Genomic DNA, 18,046 nt, shown 5'->3' on the forward strand with positions numbered 1-18,046 from the left:
CAATAGGAACCGTGGAGTTAAATTTTAGAGAAGGAAAAATTGTACTCAAAGATTGTCTTTATGTACAAAACTTAAGAAGAAATTTGATTTCTGTTTCAAAACTGCGTGCAAATGGTTATTCTGTCATCTTTAGTAATACGATTACTATTAAACTAAATAACAGATTCATCGCATGCGGGGAACTGGAGAACGGTCTCTATGTTCTACATCCTTCTCTAGAAACTAACATAATCGAAACTACCGACTTGGCCACATCGGTGTGGACCGAATCACAAGGTTGGTAAAGGATGGTCCTTTGGATTTTCTAACTGTAGAAGATCTTCCCACCTGTGAGCCTTGCCTACAAGGCAAGATGACAAAACGGCCATTTAACGGTAAGCCTGAAAGATGTACAGGCACACTTGACCTAATACATACTGATATATGTGGTCCTCTGAGTGTTAGGACACGAAATCAACACGTGTATTTCATCACCTTCACAGATGATTTCTCACGACATGGTTACGTGTACCTAATGAGACAAGTCTGAATCTTTTAAAAAGTTCAAAGAGTTTAGACAAGAGGTCAAGAAACAGTTGGGGAGATAAATTAAAGCCCTTCGATCTGATTGAGGTGGCGAGTATCTCTCTAACGAGTTTAGGTACTACTTAAAGAACAATGGGATAGTATCATAATTAGCTCCTCCTGCTACACCACAACTTAACGGTGTTTCAGAGAGGAGGAATAGGACCTTATTAGATATGGTCCGGTCACTTCTCATACACTCAGAGTTACCCACATCCTTTTGGAGTTACGAATTAGAGACTGCGATCTACGTGCTGAATCGGGTTCCAACCAAATCGGTTCCGAACACTCCATATGAACTTTGGACCGGAAAGAAACCAAGTGTCAGACACTTGAAGATTTGGGGTTGTCCAGCACACGTTAAAAGAACAAGTGCGGACAAGCTGGAATCCAAGACCAGTCGTTGCCTATTTGTAGGCTACCCAAAAGGCTCTGTAGGTTACCTTTTCTATGACCCAAATGAGCAGAAAGTGTTCTGCAGTCGAAATGCCCAGTTCTTGGAGACCAATTATATCCTGGACACCCATCGTTAGGAAATTGTTCTTGATGAGGAGAGCTCAGGAGCAATGGGAGATGTCCCACAAATTCTAGGTAGTGACCAACCTAGAAGATCCACTCGGGTATCCAGGCCACCAGTCCGTTATGTTTATGACCAGGATAGTTACTTGATGGAAACCTTGACTAGTGAGGAGGATCCCATGACTTACGCGGAAGCTATGTTGGACATAGATTCCCAGAAGTGGGTGGAGGCCATGAGAGTAGAGATGGACTCAATGGAGACCAATGGAGTCTGGACTCTAGTAGATCCGCCCTCCGGGGTAAAAGCAATTGGTTGCAAATGGATTTACAAGAGGAAGAAGGTCCCCGATGGTAGGGTTGAGACCTTCAAAGCTCGTCTGGTGGCGAAAGGGTACATTCAGAAAGAGGGCATCGATTATGAGGAAACCTTTTCGCTTGTGGCCATGCTTAAATCCATTAGGATCATGTTAGTTGTAGCAGCATACCATGATTATGAGATTTGGCAAATGGATGTCAAAACTGCATTCCTGAATGGAGATCTTACTGAAAATATCTATATGCAGCAGCCGCAAGGCTTCATAGCTGTGGGTCAGGAAAACATGGTATGTAAACTTAATAGATCCATGTATGGACTTAAGCAAGATTCTAGAAGTTGGAACATCCGTTTTGACTCTGCCGTCAAATCGTTTGACTTCGAGCGGAATCCGGATGAACCCTGTGTTTACAGGAAGTACAGTGGAGATAAGGTTACCTTATTGGTTCTGTATGTAGATGACACTCTACTCATTGGGAATGATGTAGGAATGCTGACTACGGTAAAAGTATGGCTTTCACAACAATTCTCCATGAAAGATCTTGGAGAGGCCTCCTATATACTGAGTCTTCGACTCTATAAAGATAGATCAAAGCGGACAATAGGATTATCCCAATCTGCCTACATTGACAAAATAGTCAAAAGATACAGCATGGAAAACTCCAAGAAAGGAAATGTTCCTTTCAGGCACGGAGTCACTCTCTCCAAGAAGATGTCTCCCAAGACTTCTGAGGAGATTGATGGCATGAAGGACGTTCCCTATGCCTCTGTCGTAGGGAGCATCATGTATGCCATGCTGTGCACTCGCCCTGACATTGCTCAGGCAGTGAGTGTAGTAAGCAGATTTCAGGCCAACCCAGGGCAGGAGCATTGGACTACTGTGAAAAACATACTTAAGTACCTTCGAAGGATAAAAGAGTTTTGTCTAGTATTCGATGGTAGCTCACTACAGATCCAAGGGTATACAGATATCGATTTTCAGTCGGATCCAGATGATAGAAAGTCTACATCTGGGTATGTTTTCACGATAGGATTGTGTGTTGTTTGCTGGAAAAGCAGCAAACAAGGGTCCTAAGTTGCAAATTAATAGTCCACAACCCAAGCCGAGCGCATTTCCGTAAGTGAGGCTGCCTTTTGAATGAAAGTGTTCATTCCTGAATTTGGAATTCAGCACATCACCCATTCCACTGTTGTATGACAACACTGGACCTACGGGAGGATGACAGTAAGATGTAGCATCAACGGAGAATGTAGCAGACCCATTGACAAAGCCACTATCACAAAAAGTGTTCGAGAAACACGTGGAAAGCATGAGACTCCGGCTACTACTTGATTGGACCTAAGTGCAAGTGGGAGCTGTTAGACAGTTTTGTAAGCCATTAGTTTCAATCAAATTGATGTACTTTATGAGTTTATTGTAAATGAATAAAATTGCATATTTGATTCATGTTCCCATGGTATGTTTCTGTGTAATACCCTTAAACTGGACACTTAATGAGACTCGTGTTAGTTTAGAATGATCACAGCCAGTGGGTCGGTCTGGGGAGACCTATCCTGACAAGGCTGACACTGTGGTGCCACCAAGTCGGTTGGGGTGGCTTGTCTCAGCTACCGGGGTGAGACCCTAGGCACATACAGTGTGGGATTAATTGAATCTTTGAACTGGACCAGATTTCCAGTATTGCCTTGGACCTTGGAGATTGATGGGCAAAACTGGAAAGTTACACCCAACCCCTAGACTCGATTATGATACTGCACTAGGTGTCGGATTGGGCTGTCTTTGATATACCAATCACTGAGATCCTTAGTGGGGGTCAAAACCTAGGTATGTTGGGACAGTCTGAGAATTCATTTGAGTGGGTGATCATAGTGACAGGATCAGCCCCTTTGTCGAACAAAGGTAATGATCGGGGATGCACTCTCACTAATGGAAACCAAGACTGCCGGCAGCCGATTTCAATTGTTGAGATTTGTTTTGCAAAATATATTTTATATGAAATATAAAAGTATATATATATTATGGTTTCGAAATGTTTGCAAAAGGTTTTAATTCCCGGGATCAATACTTGAGAGAGTGCAACACTGTTCCTTGCAACCAAGGGAGAGGTCATCTCTTGTCGGGCAGTGTATGATCATTATGGGCTGAGAGGTTGAGTGTAAGGCCATTGAGGATAATACCTGATGGGCTAATCTTGCATCTACCCACAGTCCCTGGGTGTTACAAGGTGGCTTGGCCCAGAGACCACTTAGGGTAAGTGTTGGGCCCATAGAGCCCATCTGATGGGTTTTTAGGGGGTGCACTGTCCATAACAGTGTATTCGGCCAGACCTTGTAACAAAGGTTGGGCTGAACCCATGTGGCTGATGTGTAGATCAATGTTTGGGTCCCACGCCATACAAGGAAGCCCAACTGGGTAGCAGTTTGGAAGGCTTAATGAATACATAACCCTTAATGGGTCTTAAGCCCATTTCGAACTGGGCTAATTTGATTAGTCTTTAAGGGGCGAATTCTGAGATAAGATCAGATGATAGGATTGGGCCCACACCCTATCCACTCAGAGAGTCCAAGATCTAAATGAGATTTAGATTTGAAAACTTCCTAATTAGATTAGGAGCTAGCTGATCTAATCTGCAGATAAGATAAGGATTATCCCTTATCTTAAAGGGACTTCTAATCCAGATATGATTTGGGTTAGCAACTCCTAATGGGATTAGGAGCTGATCCCTTTAAGTATATAAAAGGAAGAGGGGGCGGCAGCCTTTAGACATCCAAGAGACTCACCAGCAACAGTCTTGTCTTTAGAGCTGAGATCACAGAAGAGAGAATTCTGCACCCTGCAAATACTCTCTTGCCGCCTCCTTCCTGCAGCCGCCGCCTTTTGCAGTTCGATCTCCATTGCTTGGGAGAAATCAAGATCGGATCTTGATTCCAATCTTTTGGAGAAAAGATTAGTAGGAGTTGTATTCACTAGCCGCCCAGGTGATTCTTGGGAAGAATCAAGTTCTTAGGAAGGACACTGATGATTCTGCTCCACCCTGCACTGCGCCATCTTCAGTGGGAGCAAATTTTGGTTTCTACCTTGGACATGAACACCTCCGTTCAGAGATATTATTTCTCTGTATCAGGTATTATCTCTCTCTCCTCCTTTTGGTTCAGATCTGGTTTAGTTTATGGTTCAAGAATGATCCTTGAAAATATGATTTTCTAAATTGGGAATTCGATTCCCAGTTGAAGGGAAAGAAAAATTTTTGAAATTCGCCCTCATTTATTCTGCAATCTTGGGCGTCCATATGACGGATTTCCTATCCCTTTAGTTTGGTATGAAACAGTGCAAAGTTGACCATTCTGTATTTAGTCATGACTCTCCAAGAGAAAAAAATATTGTTGGTGGTGTATGTAGATGATATTGTTTTTATTGGAAATGATAACATGGGTATTGACAGGCTGAAGACTTATCTGCAGGATCACTTTCAGACAAAGGATCTCGGTAAGCTGAATACTTCTTGGGGATAGAGGTAGCAAGATCCAAGTATGGTATTAACCTGTGCCAGAGAAAATATGTGTTTGATTTGTTGGAAGAAACAGGCTTGTTGGGTGCCAAACCAGCTGGAACACCCATGGACACAAATACCAAGCTAAGCAGTGATATGGGTGAAGTGTTTGAAGACCCTGGCAGATACTGACGACTTGTGGGCAAACTGAACTACCTAAGCCAGTTCATCCAAAAACCTCTGATTCATCATTGGAATGCAGTTTTGAGAATTGTGAAGTATCTAAAAGGGGCTCTAGGTCGCGATCTGATATAAAAGAGTGGCGGACAACTTGAAATAGAAGGGTATTCTAATGCTGATTGGACCGGTTTTATATCTGATAGGCGGTCTACTACAGGCTATTGCACTTTCCTGGGAGGTAACCTGGTGACATGGAAAAGTAAGAAGCAGACGGTTGTGGCAAGAAGCAGTGCAGAAGCAGAATATAAGGCTATGGTGCACACTGCTTGTGAATTAGTGTGCTAAGGAACCTTCTACAGGAAGTAGGGTACAACATCAACACTCCAATGAAGCTCTATTGTGATAATTAGGTTGCAGTTCATATTTCCTCTAATCCGGTGTTTCATGAAAGAACCAAGCACATTGAAGTAGACTGCCACTTTGTAAGGGAGAAGGTGCTAAATGGAGAACTAGACACTACACATGTTAATACAGGAAATCAATGAGCTGACTTATTTACAAAAGACTTGAGTCGGGGAAGAGTGGACTACATATGTAACAACCTGGGAGTATATGATATATACTCACCAGCTTGAGGGGGAGTGTTAGCGTAGGGGTATTTCTGTCTTTTTACCTAGATTAATGTTGCTGATCTGTAATGTTATGTTGGAACTAGTGCTCCTAACTTAAATAAGGGCACATATGTCTTTTCAATCAGTTTAATAATATAAGTTTTGTCTGGCCAACTGGGAGAAGGTTATGTTGACACTTCTAGTTCGAATCAGAATTTCCCCTTCTCTCTTTCTCTCTTTCTTCCACCTTTCTACCTCTTTCTACCTAACCAATCTCAGATAGATAGAATTCTAAGGCAGGCCGAATCATAACAAATTTCAGAGAAATGACAAGAAAATCAAGTAACAAAAAAAGAATAAAGGAAGAAACAAGATGAAGAGTAGAGATGATAGATAGATTTCTGACTAACCAAAAGCCACCTTGTGAATGACATCTCACAAAACACAACCTGGAATGCTAGAGTTTATGTACAAGCCTCATATATCAGATTGTATGTGTTTGGAAGCAAAGTTTTCTTTCAAGTCCTCACTAAATTGTGATAAATAGAAAGTGATGAATGAACTACCAGCTAGATCTCTCTCCATTCTCTTTCTCTTTCTCTTTCTCTTTTTCTTTCTTTTTCTCTCTCTTTACCACATGGTGTATAAGAAACCACACTAGTCTAGGCAAAGAATGGTGGCTCTAAGATATCATGAAGTATCAGAGGAGTACTGGGCTTCTAATATGCAAACTTCATTCTAGTTCATTCTAATTATTGTTTCATGAGAGCACTCATTATTTCAAGACTGATCTTTGGTTGTAGAGCTCCACCATTACAGTGTTAGAGATATAATGGATAAAATTCATTTTAGAAAATAAATCCAAAATAAATCTGACACAAAATATCCAAGAAACCACAATAATAATGGATTGAAACCAGTACAGAAGTGCAAAATGAAGCACGAACACTGTGAATTCAAGGGGCAGAAAAAACATATTTGGGTGGGCTCTTCAAGGACACTAATCCATATGTCATTCGACCTAACAGTCTTATGATATTGTGAAAGACACTCAATTCACTGGCCAGATCAGGGGGTGTGCCTAAGTCTTCCTTGATGGTAACTTGAGGTTATTGGTTTTGTTTAAAATGACTATGTGGTCTAGGGTCAGGGTGGATGTAACTTGTTTCTCTTCTCTCTCTCTCTCTCTCTCTCTCTCTACCCCTCCACCAGATTCAATCATTTGAATGTGTGTTGACACTTGAAGCACAATCTTTACTTCAGAAATGATGGTAACTTGCAGGTTATTGGTTTTGTTTAAAGAGACTATGTGGTCTAGGGTCAGGGTGGATGGTAACTTGTTGCTCCCTCCCTCCCTCCATCCACCAGATTCAATCCTTTGAATATGTTTTGGCAGTTGGAGAACAATCTTTATTTCAGAAATGATGAAATAAGCCATCACTTTGGAGGTCAGTGAAAAGAATTTCATTTGGGATGCCAAACCACCAACTGGGTTTGGCATGATCTATGAACTCTGTATTCATAACAGAGGGGTGTCTGCCAGAAGGATTCAAAGATCAAAGGAGAGCTAATAATAGAGGGCTAAGAAAACTTTCAATCATGGTGTCCCCACCATTGCATGTCTACTCTTGGGCGAACAAAATTTCAATGAAAAGAAGTAGACTAAGATGATGCAGATGAGAATAATGGAGACAGAAACTAAGCTTGTGCACATTAAACCACATCCAAAATTAAGGAAATTAAATTTTATAACCTGTAATCAAGTAGGTAGTTTTGACATGGCATAATTTGATGTGGACTCAAAGGAAAATTCCTTCAAGTTCAAATGCAGATAACCCAAGCTCTCATATGCCTTTTAAAATAATAATGGTTATACCAAGTCTGTTTGTAGGGCCATGGAAATAGATGCCTACATGAACTGGTGCAGACTTCACAAAGAAATGTCATCAATCTCTAGCTATATTTAGCCCTTTTCCTTTTTGAAAGAAAGGCCTGGACCTGTCCTCCTAACTGAGTTGTTCAAAATTTTAGATCTAAAATCTGCATGTACTCACATTTGAAACCAGAGACCAACCTAACCTATATTCACATACAGTCCTCTTGCTGTTGTCCACTATCTGAAGCTTTTCATTGGGCTCACTTCCAATCATTTTTATTATCATGAGAGAAAATACATTTCCAATGTTTCTAGGAAAAATATGAGAAAGTACCACCCCAAAAGTTGAATATTTCTATATATATGGCCCATTTAAAAAAAAAAAAAAAAGAAATTGAAAGAAAGAAAATCCGTAGTTTCTTCCTTTACCAATTCCTAACACCTTGGTCAAAGTTCCCGGCCTTAGCTTTCCTTACGAAATTGACAATTTTAGCTTTTCAAACCAAAGCTGAAAAATATGAGTGGGGAGATGTTTTCCCATGCTTATTCATCAGATGGCAGGAAATATGTTAGATCAAACATAGTGTTCCAATCCCCTCATGGTAGTTTTTATGGTCTAATTTTAAATTATGTCCATGAGGCTAGAAAAAAAATTCCTTTTTCATATGGTTTAATAAATTTGAAAGAAAATTATGGTCTATAGTAATGGTTAGTAAGCCTTGAGTTCAAAATTTCCTCTATTCTGTTATCCTTTTGTTAAGGTGTTCAATTACATCCTATAGAGGTTCTTTCAGGGAAAAACTTTTTTCTGCAAAAATATTTAGGTTTTTTTGTTTTTTTAGTTTCCCCATTATAACCCAAACATGAAGAATCACCAAAGGAAAAAATAATAATAATAACAATATAGTCCTTGAGATACAATATTCAAGGTTCTCATGGAAGAAGAAATAACCAATGTGGGTCTTGGCTACTTAATCAATGCAGACAAGAGATCAAATTAGTTCAGTGTTCAAATTTACAAACTACTGAATATTTTAGCCTACAAAAGACAGAAAGAAGCATACCATAGCATGGCACCAGATGAAAGAGAGAGCTTGATAATTGGCCAAAGATCCTTGAATGCAAGGAATGAAAAACCCTTCCATGTTTCGGGGCATCCTCCACAAATAACAAATAGAAGCTGTCCTATATTTGGTATCCAGTATGCTAAGATTGTTGATATCATTGCACCAGGAAGTCTAAATTTATACTTGACTGTCAAAAGCCATGACAGAAAGATGTGGATTGAAAGTGAAAATGCTGCCAAGTAACTGATGATCATGTTTTTGCTTTGTGCTGAGAGAAACATTTGGCAGGTGAAGGATACAATGAATGAAAATGCCACAGGGATCAACCACAGTGCAATTGTCCCCGCCACCTCAGCTATAGCTTCATCCTGACCTAAGAACCTCAAAATTGGGGTTGTGAAAAGGAAGACTGGAAGTAGAAATAATGAAGAAATGATTAGAACAATCCATGACCTTTGAAGATAAACACCTAGCATATGGTATTGCCTAGCACCGTATGCCTGCCCACATAGAGTTTCTAGTGCACTAGCCATGCCTAACTGCATACACCAAATGAATAATCAGTGTTACGAAAAACCCAAGAAATACCGATTCGAATGGCACTCAAAATGAAAGGAAAACAGAGATGGAAGTAAGCACAAAGAACACAGATTTACGTGGTTTGGCTTATAGCCTACGACCACGGGGTGAATGAGGAGCAAAAATCCACTATATAGTCAGCAATCGAGAAGAAAAGTAGAGTTGTGCACTCACAATCTCACTTACAGAATAAATCATAATCACACAATCTGTAATAATGATTGAATTTTTCTCAAATTATTTTCGGACGGATTGATAAAATGGGTCACTACAAAGAATTCAAGGCACAAACATAACAATCAGTCATAATGATTGAATATTTTTCATCAATTAAAATTATGGTATATATGACTTGTAATGCATATCTCAGAATCAACATATTTAGATTTTCAAAATAAAAATTATAAAAAAAAAAGGCAAATTAATAAGTTGTCATTCTCAAGGAACCATTCAACCTAATATCTTACTTGATTTTACCCGTTTATGGTCCTACTAAAATCGATTGCAAGCCATGCATGTCGATATGAATCTTTGACTGGACTTGGAACTCTTCTTGCTTTTTTCTGTGATTGCGGGAGGACATGCAACGAAACCAAAGAATGAAAATGTAGAACAAAGCTGAACTTGTACTCATGTTTGGTTTTTTGGTTGTGTGGTTTTGCAGTTGTTTGGTAAAATTACATTTTTATATTGAAAGTGAAAGTCAATTTATTTCTTTTTTGCACTAAAAGTTTTGAAAACCATGTTTGTACTATCATAAACAAACATAGCGCAAAATTTATCAATCAAAACTTGAACCAAGTTTGCATCTATACTTTTATTTAACCGAATTTCCAGTAACATAGATACATACACTTTTTGCATTCTTACCAAACACAGCACAGGTAAAATACTAAGGCTGTGTTTGGGAAGGGCGCAAATACCAGTTCGGTGCATATATGCACTCTGGTTCAAATTAGCAAGTGTTTGGTAAGAATGTATTTGTATATTGATAATGACAGCAAATATAGATTTCAAGATACATTTGCATTCAAATGAGAGCAAAAGTTGGTATTAAAAAAAAAATGAATGCAAACTTTTGCATTCAAGTTGTTCAATGTAAAAAAAAGTGAATTCCAATCTTGGGATTTGTGCTTGTACTTTTCACAACTAAAAATCATTTGGCAAGAATACAAAATTGTCATTACAAAGATAAACTAACTTTGCACTTTTCCAACCAGAAATTTGTATTTGACCAGGTTATTTTTGCATTTGTATTCTTCCCAAATGAAACTAATGTTGTCTTTGGTTGTAGTGCAAATTTATTTGCACTAGTACAAATACATGGGAGTACAAATGTAAAAAAAATGTAAATTTTTGTTTAATTTTGTTTTGGATTATACTTATATGCTTCATGTCTTAATTTATTTCATTTGTACTGCAATCAAATAAAATAAGCTAAAATTTGAAACAAAAATAGGTCAGAATTTACACTCAATCATTTGCACTGTCATGGTTTTGCATCAGTACAAATTTATTTACATTGCAACCAAACACAGTCTAAGTAAGATGATATGGTCCTCACCTTTATATGAGGTGGAAATCATGATGATTGGTCCCTGCTTTATATGAGATTGCTAGGGACATACATCATGGCTTTTCTTTTCTTTTATTTTTCTTTTTGGAGTGGGAGTATTTGAGTGCAAGTTATGATTACAAACAAATTGTATCCAGTTCAGAATTGCGCTGCAACAAAATAGAGCGCCTAAGGCACCATTCGGTTTAGAATTGATCCTGCTTGATGAAAGTAATTAGTGCCGCCATAGTTTTCTTAGCTTAAGGGCACTTGTACAAGGAAAGGATAAAGATATAAGATTGTTTTATATAATCACATTTAACTATTTTGGCGAGCACCAAAACTAACGCAAATATTCGCTTCGCTTTATAAGATACCTTGTATAACCAATTTGCCCTCACCTTTTTATCCCATTTCCTTTAGGTTGTGTTTGATTTGAAGGAAAAAGTAGGGAAAGGTAAAGTTTGTAAAGGTTTCCCTACCTTTTCCTTTAAACAAAATACAAATACATCCTTAGGTTAGTTTCATTATAAAAACTCAAATGCACAGGGATTCATTTCACTGCCCCATCCCATTACTAGGGCTGTTCATGGGTCGGGTTGGGTCGGTTTACTGGGGTTTTCCCAACCGACCCGACCTGGTCGGGTTACCTGAGATGAAAACCGAAACCGACCCAGTGTTAAGCAAAACCAACCTAGTCGGTTTGAGTCGGGTTGGGTTGGTTTCGGTTTTGCTCCTGTACAAAAAGGACATAGAAGCCTAGAAGGAAATATCTATTCTGAAAACTGAAGTTTTTAAGATATTTTCTGGAAATATATTTAAAAAATTAGAATTAGAATAGAAGACAAAAGTTATCAAGAAAATAGAAAGTCAAATTGTTTTAAAGAAAGAATGCTGAAATTTGTATATTTCAAGAAACTTTCTAAGTTCTAATCTAAGTAAAAAAGAACACCTAATTCTAATTGTAATTGCCTAATTGGTTGCCTATTTGGTGTAAAAAACTATAAAAACTAGGATAGAGACAACTTAATTAAATAGGAACCGGAAGACTAGGTTAGGTTGTAATTATGAATTAGGATAGAGGCAACTTAGTTAAGTAGGAACTAAGTCGGTTCGGATCGGGTCGGTTTCGATTTTCATCGGTTTATGAATTTGTACAACCCGAAACCGACCGGTGCTTATGAAAATTCGGCCAACTCAGATTGGGTCGGTCCAGATTGATCGGTTTGATTGGATTGGGCCTTCTTATGAACAGCCCTACCCATTACTGTAGCAGCGTTGTATAGCGGGTTCTTGCGGTTAATGGCAGACTCCCGACGTCATTCTCCCCGGCGAGTTTAAACAAGAAAAACGGTGAATTCCCTTACGTTGCAGTGTGCATTTCAGGTTTATAGGAAGTGAACGGCAAGGACAAGTACGAATAGCAGTTTCCACAAATGACTTCCCAACTGGTGTCCCCTTCTCTGTGGTTGTTCTGTCTCTGCTTATGATATGTTAATTACGTTTATATTGCTAATTAAATAATTTAATAGTTTAATATTTAAATAAAATAGGCTTAAATCATTCAACCGTAATAGTAAAAATAATTCAATAATAAATCGCATAATTCAAAATTAATATAGTAAAGTAATTAATTATTAAATAATTGCGTAAGAGTTAATGACAATTGTTAATGATTTTGATGAATAATGCTATAATAACGTTTAATATTTAACGAGAAGTTCATTATTAAACAAATGTTAAAAAGTACATATAATTATTTGTTAAATAATACTTATTAAATGGTCGTGATTAAGAATTATTTACTAACTTACAATTAATTTGTGGGTATTAGAAATTAACTAATAATAATTATTACTTATTAAATTAATATTTAATTAATAAAGTAACAAAATAATTAATATTTTTTATAATTTAGTCACTTTATTAATTTTTAATCCTTTCATTAATTATATAACCCTTTATCAATTTTTTATCCTTTTATTAATTATTTAATCATTTTATTCATTATTTATTAAATTTTAAAATTATCCAATTTATTATTTAATCTGTTTATTAATTGTTCATCCTTTAATTAATTATATATTTTTTATTATTTAACTATTTTATTAATTAATAATTATGCTTATATTTAGGGTAAAATCTAAAATCCTCCCTCGTAATTTACTAAAAATCTGCAATTACCTCCCCACCATCTTTATTCAAATAATGAAGACTTCAAAGTAACGAAATTACCCTTACAACTTATTAGAGCATCTTTCAATATGATTCAAAATGATAGATTTGCCCTTCTAAACTTCACTAAACCTAACATTTTTAAAGAGTAAAATTACTTTATTCTTATCAATTTAATACGAAGATTTTTTTAATTAAAAGTGAAAATTTCTTGTGGGGGTATTTTAGTAAATTTTCATATAAATTGATAGATATAAGGGCAAAATGGTACTTTGAAAAACTAATGCATTAAGGAGAACATTTTCCATCCAAGACAATAAGCAAAGGGAGGTAACTACAAGTTTTTTCTACAAGGGAGGTTTGTAAAAGTTAAAATTTTTCTGCAAGTTTTTAAATCACCTCTCACCATGTTACTTTTCACCGGGCGCTAAAACTAAAAAAATGCCCAAACTCTATTCAAACAATAACATCTCTCCCATCCCCACCATGGGATTTCCTAATCTAATGCTTGAAGATGATCTACTTAGACCCCATTTGAGTAGTATATGGAACTAATATAGCATTTTTCAATATACATTTTGGCCAGAGATTGAGCTTCCACATTTAACTTGAGCCTTCTAATTAGGGGTATTCACGGGTTGATTCGATTTGGTGGCAAGGTATTCAGCCAACTGGAGTGACTTTGTAAGGTTGGGGAGTTGGTCACCCAAAACTAACTAATTATTGGTAAAAATAGGTCAACTCAGGTTGTATCAGTTTGGATCAGTTTTCGTTTTGGTCGGTGGTTTAAAAAGATTTAAATTAAAAAAAAAATTAATTTAATTTTAAAAATTACAATAGTATTATTTAAAAAATAAATTTATAATATAAATTTCTCATATTAATATGAAAATGTATGTCTATAGTCAAGTCAGTTCGGTTTTGGCCCATTTACAAATGACCAAACCGAAATTGACCTAACTTGATTGGGTTGAAAAATTACTAAACTAAAGCCGACCATAAACTTTGATGAACAGCCCTACTTTTGAGATAACGAGGGTAAGAGAAATAAGACACAAAGGTTGTCTCGATAACAAACCCATCTTAGGCTGAGTTTTGCTCAAATCTTTAGCGATTTTTTGTGGGATTTTTATTGGCTCAAAGAAAGATTTTGGACCTTTTGGTTAGTAATGAAGAAAGATTTATGGGTTTGATTTGATATTTTCTCTTTAGGCTCATTTGGTTTGTGGGATGGGGATGAGAAAAAGCAAATATTCAAAAAATATTCATTTTTCTCTCATTTGTTTTGAGGGAAACAAAGGGATGGAATGAGAAAAATATGGGATGTTAGATCCCAAAATCGTGGATTTGAGAAAGCACCGTTACCATCGACGATGAACAAAGGAGGCAACCAGCGACGATGAACAGAGGAGGGAGAGAACCAGTGCCTTCCCCGTTATCATCAGCGATCTGCTACCTCCCTTTCCCCATTCGAACCCAAAAGTAGGAGTTGGTTTGCTAAGATTTCACCAACGGCTCTGGTAGCTCTTCTTAAGTTTAAGGCGAATCAGGCAAAGGAATACCTTCTATGTCCATCCTGAACTCAATTGGTATACAAAGGAGATTTGAACTCGATTCAATTTCAGAGTACCTCTCTTTAGACAAGAACAATGATTTGTGGCCGATTTGGAGAGATTCAATTAAGAAAACCAAGCTTACCAACCATAGCTTCATGAGTGTTGGGTTTATGTTGAAAACGATACGAGAAACGTGATATACTCTGGTGTACTTCTTCCCTCACCACAAACAGAGACGTTCAACAGAGGACTAATGAACAAAGAAGAGGATGGAGGGAGAAGGAGAGGAAAATGTGAGTAAGATTTAGAAATGGAGAGAAATGGGGGTTCGGTCTGCTACTACCTGTTAGTCCGAAGGTAGGAGATGATCAATAGTCACTCCCCTTCCTCCTTTTTCTTCTTCCGAATAGGAAAATTAGGTTTCTCTTTAGTCTGAACAGTTTGCTGCTACCTATTAGTCCAAACTACTATCTCCAACAGCAATGTTCGCTTTTCAATCATTGTCTTCACTTTCTACCGACAAACTACTATTCATCATCCTCTTGGTGAAATAGAACACCCCACAACAAAGAAGTAATTCGTCATAGTGCTTTTCCCATTATTTTTCCACATATAAAACCAAATAATAGAAGTATAAATTTTTACATTTTTCCATTCCATCCTATCCCATCTTTTCCCATCCCACCCAAATCTTCCCACAAACTAAACGGAGTCTTATTTTCTTTCCATCATTGAAAGAGTGAAGATTTTAATTGCCACATAGGAGCGTATCGTGAAACCACTGATATTTTGAACCTTGGGGGTGAGGGGATTTGTTGCCATCAAGAGGCGAGCTCCCATTACTTTTCACCCTTTGCAAAACATTATGATTGAAGGGTACATGCATTTTGTGGACTAAAGGTTTTATACAATGTGAGTTTCCATCAAGAGCCTTCCACGTCACCCCAATCTTTACCAATGTGATTGTGTTGCAGCTTATAAGATGACAAGTGAAAGATAAAATAATATATTTCCAAAACTCTCCCTGGTCACCTAAGCTATGCTTATTTTTTCTTTGTTCACAAACTCCATAAGGCATAAGCCACTTTCTCTGGATAAGGATTAGCTCAATAAAAATACATGTTCATTATGGGTCCCACGTACTTTTGCACCGGCATGGGCATTAATGCATTACCGGTGGTTCCACAGCGGTCAACAGCTATCACGTTCAATTAATTCGAATTTACTTTCTCTTCTCCCTAACAACGTTGAGTGGTTGATTAACATGGCGTCTGTTTGGCATCCATCGGTTACACATCACGTTCGAAAAAACAATGCTCAAATAAATGCCTGCTTGTTTGTAATCGTTTTTTTTATAAAAAACAGAGTTTCAAATCATATCTTGGAAATTGAAAAAAAGTTGTTTTAAACAATACAAAATTTAGCGTTTTTTCAGATTATAACTTGTTACTACCAATGAAAACATAATGTGGTAGTGACATGGACTTCTTATAATGGGTACACAGACATGAAACATTAGTACCAAACATAAAGTGTTGTTTCTTCAGGAAATATCCTATCTGGTAGCAACATTTCCAAGTAGAAAAAAAAGACACCGCTTTCTCAGCAATACCATTTATGTATCTACAACATCATGCATCGATGCCAAACATATACATGATATCTTCCAAAGAATGGAAGGGGCAAGATGGGCCTATACTAAGACCTAGTAGGAATCAACATTTTAAAAAATGACCCGGAAATAAAACCGTTATGGCCATCAGTTTTTGGGTTGATGGTTTGATCGTCCGGAACAATGGCGTACGGATCAACGAATTTAAACGGATGGCCAGTTTTGACAAATAAATTAAAAAAAATAAAAGAATAGGTCAATGGATCAACAGTTCGATCATACTGATCAATAGATTATTGATTTTTTCAACAGATTTTTGCCAAAGACCAAGTTTAAAATAAAACAGAATTAGTTGCCTGAATAATTCCCAAGCGGAACGATCTGACCGTCAGGAACAATGGCGGTTCAGAAATCTAAAACTTTATTCTGGGCTCCGGACCTTTAACTATCAAGTTTTTAACTAGAGAATTCGATCATCTTCACTACTTGGGCTGAGCATGGAGCCAAGAGGATGAATTGATCGAAAATTCATGCTTTTCACACTTGGGCAAGTCATCTAAGGGATATTAGTGATATCCCATGATTTAGTCATGGGATTTATGAATCCGTACTTTAATCTTTAGGGGTTCTAAAACCTTTATTGCATTTTGCTACATTTAGGCCTTAGAAAAAGCACAAAAAAGTAAGCCTTTACTTTCTTCTTTTATAAACACTTTGCTTTCAAATCTCAGTGTTACCAAACAACACCTAATGAAATTTTCACTATCAAAAATTCCCTTTGGAGTCTTTTCCCCTTTTCTCTCCCTATTTTCCTTTTTTTAACACAAATCATTTGTTTTATACGCTGTCTTAAATGCAAACAAACAAGAGAAAGTGTGAGAAATACAGATGGTATATGATGATTTAACTAAGCTGCATGTTGTAAAAGAGAAGAACGGATGGATTTTTCATAGAATCGAAATTATTTTGGTTTAAGCTGTTTAACTGTTTTAAATGCAAACAAACAAACAAGAGAGAAAATTGAACACTTACCAGGATCCCATTAGCGAACCTGAGGAGGACGGTGCCAACGAGGGCATAGGCGGCCATTTCCGTGGCGCCAATATGTCCAATGAAAGCCTGGCTGATGACAGAAATTCCAAACGTCGAAAACCTGGTGAATATGGAGGGACCAGCTACGATCCATAACTTTTTAGACTCTCCCCATATCTTGCTCTTCAACTTCTCCCCCTCCTCTTCTGTCGGCTCTAGAAGCTTTCTGTTCAACTCGCTGTCCATCTCCTCCACTTCTCTTTCTCTTCTCCCAAAAACAAAACACCTCAATCAACCTCAGCCCAATACCTCGAGTTTTACTAACGTCGTTGAGCTGCGATAAAAAGAAAGAAATCTGTCTCACACTGACACGCTGCAGAGATTCCACCGAACTTTGTCTTTACTCTTGGCTCCTTCACATAGAAAACAAGCATCAATGGATCACCGGCCCGTGCATGGAAAACACCGCCGTGCAGGCTGCAGCCGAGATTCTTTCAAGCGGGCAGCAACGCTTTGTTGACTACCGTCTCCGAGCAGTCCGACTTCGATCATTGACATATTCTTTCACGACCCCGCGTTAATGGCTGCTGGTGTGGTGGTGTAAGAACTAAGAAACGTATGGCTAATTTTAGAGGACAGCATTATTGCTGGTCCCACGTTCTGGAAATGTAAGAAACTTGGATTCCTGTAAGAGTTCACTTTTGCCACGACAACAGTCTGTGGCGCTGGGATAAAGCAGTGGCCCCACAGATACGTTACTTCATGTCAGGCCGACATCAAAAAATTGATTTCGTTGGCCCCACCAATACATGATTTCACATCACTCACATCGAGCCGTCCCACAATACTGTACAGCACATCCTGCCGTGTATAGAAAACATTTTCACATGATACACATCATGGGAACTGGTATTAT

At 37.7% G+C, this 18,046-nt stretch overlaps 1 protein-coding gene across 4 annotated transcripts in view; it reads right to left on the bottom strand.

Annotated features, from left to right (window-relative positions):
• LOC148871783 (protein DETOXIFICATION 21-like) overlaps nt 1-17,836 on the bottom strand; it is a 29,751-nt gene extending 11,915 nt beyond the window's left edge. Inside the window, exons 1-3 of one of the 4 annotated variants that reach the window (XM_088968730.1) lie at nt 17,501-17,704; nt 17,131-17,395; nt 8,619-9,160 (exon numbers count right to left, since the gene is read on the bottom strand). In XM_088968730.1, coding sequence (XP_088824856.1) covers nt 8,619-9,160; nt 17,131-17,376 — 788 coding nt within the window. In that variant the 5' untranslated portion in view covers nt 17,377-17,395; nt 17,501-17,704. Of the gene's footprint in view, nt 1-8,618; nt 9,161-9,667; nt 9,949-17,130 lie in introns of those variants that run through there. The other 3 variants (XM_088968731.1, XM_088968733.1, XM_088968732.1) reach the window with 3 other exon arrangements.
• Between the last annotated feature and the right edge of the window lie 210 nt (nt 17,837-18,046).

This window comes from Nelumbo lutea, chromosome 2 (genome assembly GCF_056320005.1).
Source record: "Nelumbo lutea isolate HS-2025 chromosome 2, American lotus-T2T, whole genome shotgun sequence".
Lineage (NCBI taxonomy): Eukaryota > Viridiplantae > Streptophyta > Magnoliopsida > Proteales > Nelumbonaceae > Nelumbo > Nelumbo lutea.